At 40.0% G+C, this 11,436-nt stretch overlaps 1 protein-coding gene across 1 annotated transcript; it reads left to right on the forward strand.

Moving 5' to 3' along the window:
• Positions 1 to 414: 414 nt before the first annotated feature.
• On the forward strand, positions 415 to 10,140 carry opn8b (opsin 8, group member b). Its single transcript, XM_070926391.1, has 4 exons — positions 415 to 484; positions 7,200 to 7,493; positions 8,646 to 8,974; positions 9,784 to 10,140. Exons 1-4 carry the CDS (start codon positions 415 to 417, stop codon positions 10,138 to 10,140), a joined length of 1,050 nt encoding a protein of 349 aa, XP_070782492.1.
• The last annotated feature ends 1,296 nt before the right edge of the window (positions 10,141 to 11,436 follow it).

Below are 11,436 nucleotides of genomic sequence, written 5' to 3' on the forward strand. Positions count from 1 at the left end.
ATCAATCACTTTTCATGTTCTCCTTATACATTTTGTATATTTTTAATATTAAGTATGAGGGGATTTCATGCCTATAATTCAAGATGTGTCTCTCCTCTTTTTTTCATTCACTGATGAAGCATTGTATGCAGCCACACGGCCGCAGTGGAGACGCTGGATGGTAGCCCTGCCCTTATACGTGATCTCCCTGGCGACACACCTTATACAGGCTACAGGCTGCAGCTGGAGCAGAGGACGCGGCGCGCTGCGCTGCGCCCTGAGAACCTCTTGCTGCTCCCTACTTGAGGACAGATGGATCTGACACCGGAGCGCATCAACAGCGGCATATTTTGAATTTCCTCCATCCTAGCAGACGGGTCAATTCTTCTCTGTTATAGTTTTTATTGTTCCTCTGTGCTACTGATCACTGTTCCAATGGATATCTACACCTCCACTTTGTCACCTGCGCTGGATATCGGCACAGGTTGTTACCTGCTGGTTGTAGGTGAGTTAAAAGCCGCGCGTAAGCTTCATCAAATTCTATAATAACAGCTGTCGTACCGCTCAGAGGCTTTGCATCCCTGCTTGGCTCAGTTATGTGTGAGTAAAAAAAAAAAATACAGTTACACTGAATTAATTTCTTCAAACAGTATTTGGAGACTTGAGAACAGAATCAAAAAGCACTAAATTATACCATAATCAAATTTTACGCACACCACCACTGCTGTATATCGGAATTAGAATTTGCACATGAATTATGAAAACAGGCTGATAATGAGATGGGTAAACTTCTCTTTATGCACAAAGACCTGGATAGTACTTTCTACTGTTTTCTCCCTCATCTAAAACTTTTATATACACTTTTTCATTCAATTCAATTCATCCACTTTAGCGCCTCAGTCTCAGGGGAAGCTGTGAGCAGGTTCGTGTGTGTGTGTGTGTGTGTGTGTGTGTTTAATCACGATGTGGCTCACACAATAGCCATTCCATTTTAAGACTTAGTTTTCAGTTAAGATTGGGCGGTGGTCATTATTAAGGTTAGAGAACAAGTGTTAGGCAATGCAGTGTCCTCCAAAGTGACAAAAGGAGTGAGGGCAGCCTCTGACCCTATAGGATACATTGTCCATATATAGGCTAGTGATATAATGAAGCTGAGTAGTGACATCAAAAGATACATTAAGACCCTTCATGGGCTCTATAAAGAGGACACATTGGTGAGCAATTAGTCCAGTGGATGTTATTCTCAGTGCACTTTCACAGCAGGGACTTAATTACCCATACTGTATGTATGTATGTATCTCACATCTATGGCAATATTGTACATCTGGCATTAAAGCCAGTCTTACAGAGGAGTGCCCTCATCTCACACAGCCTCTACTAGCAGAGACTGCAGCCACCCTCCTGCTATTTCACACATGATATCTTTCTGGAACTTTTTCAGAAGGCAGTAAATCTACTGAACAATCAGAGACAGATTGATGGAGTTACAGAGCATAATGGAAGATGGATGATAGCGGCTTTGGCCAAACACAGAGTGTAAACTGGCCTGAAAACAAGCAGACAGCTGACTCTGATGCAGGATCCATGAGGAAGAACTCACCTCTCTTTTCTTTTTTTTTTTTTGGTGCAATATGACATAACATCCGTGATGACATGAGACATAGGATGAAACTTAAACAATCAGAGGCAGGAAAAACACAACAGGACTGAAATGACATTAAGACACAGAAGATATTTTTACTGATGGTATGTTTACGGGAAAAAAGCAGTCAAGACTAGTATGAGTTCAGTCAGTTGTTAGAGGATCTATGGTGGTATGTACATATGTACTGTATCACTGTAAGTGTGACAGAAGGTGTTAGGGGGAAGATAAATAAATGATGCAAGCAAATCTTAAAAGAAAAGAGGGATTGCTGTTCTAAGAAGATAAATCTTGCAGTTTTATTGCTGTGTAAATGACATTATGTGGTGAAATCCAAATGTTTTCATATATATTCTCAACATTTCATGGTACTGATGATTGCTGAGACATACATTACATTAGTAATTTCACGCTTTTTCAGGGATTTGACAATGTAGCATCTTTCTGATATGATTTCCTCATTTTTATGAAAAGAAATTGGTTTTGAAGATTATTGGCTCATCATAAGCATGCTGGTGGTTTTCAGTGATATCCAAGTAAATGGCATTTCTTTAACATAATATCATATATAATACATAGATTGAATTAGGGATCATTTGAGCTTTTAGCTATAAGTAAAAGTAATAAAAACGTGAGATATATACCACAATGTAACAAAAAAAATCATAATTGCAGAATTGCACAGTGACAGCGGGAGGTGAAGACACGTCCTGTAATAACCTAGTTTGTTTCTTGTGAGCCTTGGCGTGCCGTGTCAGGAGTACAAGAAATGGGGGGCTACATTCATTACATGCAGTAATTTTCTGCTCTCCATACAGCATAAATCTATAGCAGTTGCTCCCTCATTAGCACTGGAGTAAAGTGGGATGCTCGGATGCTTTGCACAACTGAAGTGAGGCCTAATGATGAAACTCATCACATCACAGGCACAAAAAATAAGTGAGAGTTTTCTTTTTGATATGACTATTTATGCAACTGTTAACTATATTGCAAATGTAGAGCGAGAAACAAATAAAATACCTTCCCCTGCTCTCCCAAAAAAGTCAGACTTCCCCACTTTCAGCCAAAAGAAAAAATAATAATACCCCTTTTCTGACCTCCTCTAACCCCTAATGATCTTCACACAGTCCCTTAGGTCTAATATTATACACAGTGTCTGCATCCCTGACATTGTGCAGGTAAATAATGTAGCAAATAAATAAGTAAAGTAAATAAATACATAATGGATAAAAACGTAAATAAATATATTTGATTGAAAGTCAGCCCACTCGCTATTACTGTGTCCACACGGCTTGATTAAGAGAGTTAGAGGGTTCCATAGGTATCTTTTGGCCATTCATTGGAACAATGCATCCCACGCATTGCATCTCCTTTGACACAAAGCTACATAAATGTGCTCAAGAATCTTGGGAAGACAATAAGATTCTTGCACATGAATGCACACTGCCCGATTTATATGGTCATTATGTACGGCTTGGCTGTACAGAAACAAAAGGAGCTACACTATGTTAAGCTGTGGAGATTATAAAGAGCCTTTCCAACTGGTTTTAAGATTAATATGAAGATATTTCTTTCTTTGCTTGTATGTTTATAGCTTTAAAACAGTTGTATACTTGTTTTGATTCATTTTCATTATAGAGAAGAGTCAGTGAAGGGAGGTTACAGGTGACAAATGAAAGGAAAAACCAACATCAAGTGTCTTAGGAAGGTGTTGGGCCACCATGTGCCACCAGAACAGCTTCAATGCACCTTGGCATTTATAAGGTCCTATATCTCCCATAGGTGTTCAATTGGGTTGAGATGTGGTGACAGCAAAGGCCATAGCATTCAATTCACATCATTTTCATACTCTCATACCATTTACATGTGGCGTGTGGTCCATTAAGGGCGTTGGGGCGCCGCCCCTCCTGCAATTCCAATTGTGAAATACATATTTTAAAACTGATTAATGTTATTGTTGTATTATGTGTGTATACATTTAAGTTGTTACTCTCACATAAATTATACATTATAACAGAAACGTGCAATGGCTAATAAAAAATCGCTGCCTACAGTCTTTGTCTGTGTGTCGAAGGGCACACTTATCTCCGCCCGACGGCAGTATGTCTGTAATATGTTTGGCTTTCCCTGGTGGCCCCTGATTGGTTGACATGGCCCCAGAAAATAACTGGATCTGGGGCGGAAAATTTTCCACCCAAGAAATGTTGCCAAATTGCCATTTAGGTGGCTGTAAGATGGTTTCATGTCTGTAAAAATTAGCCTGGGTGGGTTCACAAAACTTTAGCCTGATTTGTCATGGTGCAGATGTTTTTCTTATTTTTTCAATACTATTGTCTATTATTACTATTATTACTATTATTACTACTGTCTTTCCCATAGATCTAAATGCAGATGTCACTTTAGTAACTTTTTTGAACCTGTTGAAACAATAGCCAGTTGAGCAGTTGTCCGTGCCCCAACAATGAACCCTCTTTCAAAGTCACTCAGATCTTTTCTTCTTGCCAAATCAGAATCAACTGGTCCTGCTCAGTAATTTTATACGTGCCACAGAGCATGATTGGATGTTAATTGCTAAATTCAGAGAGTCACAGATTCTGAATTTCATGACCTTCTTTAACACTATCGCAGGGCTTTATAAGTTCTGCCTCCCTGTACTCCTCAGCGAGATAGTGCACATGTAGCTGTCTAAGACCCACTTTACTGAGACCTAAGCAGTGAGGGTTACTTGAGGTGTCCCCATTGATTATTTTGTGCAGTAAGTGGTTCGAGCAATTGGCTCGGCTGCACTTCCATTAAAGTGATTATCAGCGTGCTGGAAGTTGATTAGGTCACTGGGCTTTGTGCTTAATTAGCTGATTTAGAGTTAGTTTTGGGAAGTAAGATGGTCAGAGCAAAGGAGGTTACATACTGAAGGAGTTTGTCTCAGTGTTGAGGAGTACAGAAAAGTGCATTTAAACTTTTTAATTTAAGCTGTGTTGAGTTACCAGTAAATGGACATTTGTCACTTGGTTGTTGCCTTGTTTATAGTTCTTCGTAAATCCAGTGAGATAGCAACAGCTGAAGATTCTCTTCTGTCCCCAGGAAGGACTTGCTTAATTGTTACACAAAAGAGCGGCTGCTGAAAGTTGCTGAGGGCTATATGATAAACCTTATGATTAACCTTAACTATATAAGTTGCCGTATCAGTGTGAGAGGCGGGAACGAGACAGTGCTGTAGAGTTCAAGATGCTCAGAAATGATGACCACCTCTCAAAACCAGTAGCTGACATGGTTCACCATCAAGCTCGGCAACAAAGATTGATCTGTTGCCTTGCTCTAATTCAGCCTCAAGGTATGCCGGTGAAGTTTCAGTGTTTTGACACTTGTGTTTCATGTAATCCACCATTTGATATCTGTTGATCTATTCTTAGAACGCAGGTTGAGCGTTCAAACACTCAACTTGTTCTCTTTTGTAACAGCCAAGAGGCCTTTTCAGGATCGCTGGTCGTGGTCGCTACCAAACTCTGAAAGCATATGAATTAAGTTATATATAAAGGCCAGGTCTAAATTGAAAGATGTAATTCAGCTAGTTAAGCTTGCAGCCTTTGCTGTGCTTGTGTGACCAGCAGAGAAAGCTAATGCAGAAGCAGATGTTCAGTTACCTAATGTATAAAGCTTCTCCTTCAGGCAGACTGACTCTTTGAGAGGAGGTGTAAGTCCCCAGGGTTATGCTCCATAAATTACTGATGGTCATGTGGCCTGAGGTGAAAGTACCTATAAAAATTTAAAGATATAACAGGAGCATTCGATTTATTCTGTGCTGTCTTCCTCTTCTGACTGGGGCTAGCGTTCTCGTTCTGTATGACTGTATGTATTGACACATTTCTCAGGAGTGTCCTTGTGTGCTTTCACTGCCTGCAAATCGCTCTCCCTTCCTCTTATTCTGGTTTTCTTCCCTCTTCTTTCCCTCTTTAATTCTGTATTTTTAAATTATAAATTTGGAACCATGACTTGAGACCGTGGACATTTGTATCACGGATTCGGTCTCCGTTACACCACCAGTCACGTCCGGGCTAGCCTCTTTTCCACTAACTTCTGTAACTCAATGCCATCTCCCATTAAGCATGTCTTTCATCTGTCTTTCTGAAAAAGAGCTGGGGTTTGCTTTCCATATTCTAAGACAAATTGACATCCACTACAGCAGTTTCTCTTAGAAATCGAAACCTTGTGCAGCCCCCCTCACCACGGACTCACCTCTTTAGTCAGTCTGTATGCTAAGCTGGCTGTAGCTTTATATTTACGAGACAGCCATGAGAGTTGTATCAATCTTCTCATGTAACTCTTGGCAAGAAAGCAAATAAGCAAATAATAAGAAAATATTTTTCTTAACGTCAAACTCCTCCCTTAGGTACACGGTGTGCCTCTCTTTTGCAGGGTGCTAGTAGCTGGAGTTGTGACTCTTTAGCCAAACCTATAACATCTGTTCTGGGGCTTCTGTGTTATAAAATGACTGTGTGGCTCCAAGGCAACCTCTCCAACCTCCATCTCGTGTTTGTTTTACACTTTCACTCACCACTACATTCATTACACACATGACTGCTCTGTGCCCTCTTTACACACCTCATGATTATGTTTGGTTGATGTGTTTTCATTCTGTCTTTGGCCTGTCACTCAGCTCAGAATTAGCCTAGGTGTTTTATTTCCAGCCGTGACTGCATGTGGCTGGTATTGTCTTAATCTTGTGAGTCTGTGTGTGGTGTTTATATGTCTGTCTGTCTGTGGACAGAATTTGTAACGCAATTGCAAGATGCAGTCACCGCCTTTACAGATGTGTAGTTGAGATAAAAATGAAGGCTGAGTCCAAAGGGGCCATTTCGTCAGAACGTCAACATGTTGATGGGCATCACGACTGGTGTGATCCCATCGCAAGATAATCTCTAGTTTTGGATGCATCAAATTAAGGAGTGTCCAAAACAAACAGAGGACTGGGGGGGGGGGGGCACTCCTCAATTGATGTCCTAAACAAGTTACAGTGTCCCTTGCCTGCCCCTGGCATGTCAGCATTAATCATGTTATAATTGTGTGTGTGTGTGTGTGGGGGGGGGGGGGGGGGGCAGCATTACCCAACACACTGTTAACACTAACAACAAAGAAAACAGGAGTACACCTACATTTTATGAATTGAATCAATATTAATGTGTCCTATTTGCACATGCTCATGCCCCTCTTCTTTCCCCGTCCCCCATCATACCATGTACTTTTTACTTTTTCATACACAGCCAATGTTTCAGAAGTAAGCTGGGCTTCTGAAGCTGCAATGATGAACTCAAGGCCTTTAAGTGCAGATGATCGTATGATGTTTGTTGCAGTGAAATTATCCACATACAAGATTGTCACGTACAAGAGGGAAAATGTGATGTAATTCACCTCAGTGACACATTCTCTATGCAATCAAAAGCTACATAAGATACATTTAAATGTAGCTTTTAATTGTGTGTTTGCTGGTTGGATCTCCATTCACATCAGTTCACATCATCGTTGACTCATTTGTATCCTTCTTTTCCTCCCCTCTCTGTCTCCTTCCTCCTGTTGGTCTCAGCTGTTTTCTCCATTATGGGAAATCTGCTGGTAGTCATCATGGCGTTTAAGAGGTCATCAAGGATGAAACCACCGGAGCTGCTAAGTGTGAATCTGGCAGTGACAGACCTGGGAGCAGCTGTGACCATGTACCCCCTGGCTGTGGCCTCTGCCTGGAGCCACCGCTGGCTAGGGGGAGATGTTACCTGTGCATGTTACGGCCTAGCGGGGTTCTTCTTCGGTGTCGCCAGCATCATGAACCTGACTATCTTGGCCATAGTGCGCTTCATTGTGTCCCTCAATCTGCAGTCTCCCAGTGAGTAATTCAGTGCTCGAAAACACTGATAAAAATATTACCTGGTATTTTGGGATTCATCATTTGGAGAACATAATGAATTTTAAGCAGCAACGTCTAAGCCCTGTGAAATCTTATTTTCACATTTTCTCTGCTCTGATATGCCATCATTATTTAAGGGGTGACTGTTCCTGTGGTAAAGGATGATTTTAGCAGTAGTGATGAAACCTTTTAGTGCTAAAACTGGATTACTGGTGGTAAAAACAGTTCAGAAGATTTTTAATCACTCCAAGGTTTTTAATAGCTGCATTTCAAAAAGGAAAAATCTGCATGCAAGTCAGCAATTGGCTGCTTCTACTTACTATTTCCAACATTAATATTTAAAATCATCTTTAAGTAGAAGTAGCAGGACATGACAACATTAGATTTTTATTTCTTTTTTATCAAACATTTGTCTCTGAATGACTTATTTTCTACTTTGTCATCAGATGTTTCTGTCTTGTCCGATTTTGTTTAAAGCAGTAGTTTGACATTTTGGGAAATATGTGTATTTGCTGTGCGTTAGAAGCCGGTTAGCTTAGCTGAGCATAAAGACTGGAAACTGGGGGAAACGGTTTGCCTGGCTCTGGCCAAAAGTAAGTTACTGCACCAGACCAAGAAATTGTTTTATTAGTTTATTAGTTTATGGTTTTATTTGTCTTTATAATGTCTTAATGTAATCTTCTCTATTGAGCCCTACAGTACGTTGATGCGACTCTCATCTTCTTAATATTTTTGTCTTAGGATCTCCATGTTACCATTATTGTTCCTGCATGCTAAATGTACCCAGGCTGCTTAAGCTTTCTCATTATGTGAGGCTGGAATATTTATGTAAATCAGCCCATGTGATTGTCTGTTTATATGCAGATATGTACTGGTGTATGTTTGTGCATATCTGTGCAAATATACAGTACACACAACCAGTGTGTACTGTATATTTGCACAGATATGTATAGTATATTTAGCCAGACACCATTGCCTTTTTGATCATGCCCTACTAGCTTACCTTCTGCCTCATAAAACAGCCTTTCTCTTCTGCATAGTGCCTTGATTAAGGACCACCTCTCTATAATGTACAGGACAGCGTGCTTAAACAACAAAAGAAACAACCAACCTTTCTTTTTCTCTCTGCAGGTGAGAAAATCAGCTGGAAGAAAGTGAAGATGCTGTGCTTGTGGATCTGGTTGTACGCTCTGATCTGGGCTCTGTTCCCCATTCTGGGCTGGGGACGGTACGGCCCAGAGCCCTTCGGCCTGTCCTGCTCTCTCGCCTGGGGACAAATGAAACACGAGGGCTTCTCTTTCGTCATCTCCATGTTCTCCTTCAACCTCGTCATACCTTCTGTCATCATCATTATCTGTTACTTTGGCATCGCCATCAACCTCTATTTTACCTACAAAAAGTCGATGAACAACAGCAAACGAGTCCCCAATATTATCAAGCTCCATCGAAGGCTGTTAATAGTAAGTAACTCTTTCTGATGAGAAAACTCTATTATTATAGGTTTGGGGACTCAACACCAGTTTGTCCTTGGGGGCTTAAACTGTCCTTGGACAGTGGTCTGATATTTACGGATGATTATATTGACATTGTGAAAAAGTCTCTTGTTCAATATTGTAAATGCAAACACACCCAATGGCTTCTTACGTAACACAAGTAAAACACTACTAATAACTTGCTATTGTCAGTGTGGGGGTACAGTATAGAGAAGTGGTTCCCAACCTTTTTTTGTCGAATGTTCCCTCACAGCCCCGTCGAATGAGCTCAAGTACCCCGTCATCGACACTACTCATCATGTTCCAAATATGTTCTTTTGAATTGATTCTAACCTAGATTTATTCATGTTTTTATACTATTAAACTGTTTGGTCAACTTTACATTCGTACTATTACACCTTGGGCAGCGCTGGATGTTTCAACTATTATAAATTGCTTTTAGCAATCTATTTCAATGAGTTTGTCCATTACTTTTTGCTATTTCAACCCATTATCTGTTACTTGCTATAGTCTATAACCATTTGTCCATTTCAACCATTTATAAATTACTTTAGCTTAGTATTTTAACTGATAATCCATTACTTTTAGCCATGCATTTTAACTGTTTAGCTATCCAACCATTTATCCTCTCTGCTCGCTTGGTAAATTTTCACACTCTCAATCGCAACACAAAGTGCTCAGGTGTTACAACTGATCCAATACCAATGAAATTATTGTTTTTATTTTCAGAGATCTTCTGCAATATTTACTGACTCTGTCCTCCTGTTCTATTGCAGATCGCTGTTCTGATCAGTGTAGGCTTCATAGGCTGCTGGGCGCCCTATGGCATGGTAAGCCTGTGGTCTATTTTCCGTGACAGTAGCAGCATCCCACCTGAAGTCACTCTCCTGCCGTGCATGTTTGCAAAGAGCTCTACCGTATACAACCCTATGATCTACTACATCTTCAGCCAGAGCTTCAAAAGGGAGGTAAAGCAGCTGGGCTGGTTGTGCCTAGGCTCTAATCCATGCCACGCCTCCAACAGCATCAATGACACCAGCATTTATATGGTTAGTGTTGACATCAAGTCCAGAGTAGAAGCGCAGTCGACTTTGCAGGAGATCACGGAGTCAAAGACAGTGACTTTGGGTTGAAGGACTTTTTTGGGATATGCTTGAGAAGAAAGACTTTATTCTTCAACAAAGACTTTTGTGCTGTTAACTGTGGAAAAAATGTGTGGTCTTATAATGTGTTATCTCATAAACATTATCAGGATATAAAAGAACTGTTTTGTATTTTCTCCAGTACAACTGGTGTGTGCTATTATAACATAACAAGCAGGGTAATTCTGGCCTCTTTTGTGAGTGGTCAGGATGAATGAGAAGGCGTGTTTGCACATTTGTTAAACGCTGTGAAAGTTCAGCCAACTAAGTTATAGATGAGTTAAACAGCAACAGCAATGACCTCATTGCTGTTGACAAAGAAATAAGCTATATCAGGATTGGCCTACACAGTCAGTACTTGTTAGCAGGGTACATTTATGGCTCATTTTAGCCTTTCATTTGGATTTATTAATAAAAAAAAGATAAAGTTTTATCATTTTAAATCCTTTATTGTCAACTTTGTGAACACTCAGAACTATGAAAATAAAAGCTCTTTCATAAATTAGTGTGTAGCTGATTTTCATGCCACCAGGGTATTAACGAAAGCATTGTTCGAATTTCACTGGAAGTCCTCGATGACGGTCTGCTGCCTTTAGTCGCTGCTACAGTACAACAACATATTATAGTATATAATTCAGCCTCTGTGATGATAATCAGTTCATCACTATACACAATTCTGCTTAACAGATAACTGTTCTTTTCCTGCTTTACTCAGGGATTTCTTTTCTCATACATTGACCTGCAATCTACAGCAGCAGCAGCAGCACCAGTAGCAATTCCCTTTTCAAACTTTTCTTTTCAATGAGCTGGCTGAGTGGCAAATACTGTTTTACTGTTTTTGGATTTTGCTGTGTCATGTGCTTTTTCTTTTTCATTTTTATTGCAACTTGTAACTACTGTTGACAGTGTTGAATTATTTCTTGTGAATGTAGAGCTATGAACCTTAAGCATTGAGAATAAACACTGACTGGATACAATAATGTAGTAGACAATAAATACACCAAGATAACTCAATCACACTTCCAATCTCCATTACGAAGAAAAAAAAAACAGTCATTATTATACACAGGCTGTGTATAATAAGGACACAGTGACTGTCATCCTGAATTCCAGTCAGACACAGTTGCTACTGTGGGATTTGCGTGCAGACATTTAAGTATGTATCTTCTCAAATATTCGCAAGAACTCGGTGGAAAGTATAGCACTGTCTGTCAGTGAGTGTATAAATCCATCTAAAAAGTGTGTAAAATGTCAGTGTGTAAATTTCCATACTGTTAGTATGCAGTA

Source organism: Enoplosus armatus, chromosome 19 (genome assembly GCF_043641665.1).
Source record: "Enoplosus armatus isolate fEnoArm2 chromosome 19, fEnoArm2.hap1, whole genome shotgun sequence".
Taxonomy (NCBI): Eukaryota; Metazoa; Chordata; class Actinopteri; order Centrarchiformes; family Enoplosidae; genus Enoplosus; species Enoplosus armatus.

Excerpts from the sequence above, each read along its gene's own strand:
- opn8b (XM_070926391.1), top strand. The coding sequence starts at position 415 with ATGGATATCTACACCTCCACTTTGTCACCTGCGCTGGATATCGGCACA. Across the intron at positions 485-7,199 it reads TTGTTACCTGCTGGTTGTAG|CTGTTTTCTCCATTATGGGA; the intron begins GTGAGTTAAAAG and ends TGTTGGTCTCAG. Across the intron at positions 8,975-9,783 it reads TCCATCGAAGGCTGTTAATA|ATCGCTGTTCTGATCAGTGT; the intron begins GTAAGTAACTCT and ends GTTCTATTGCAG.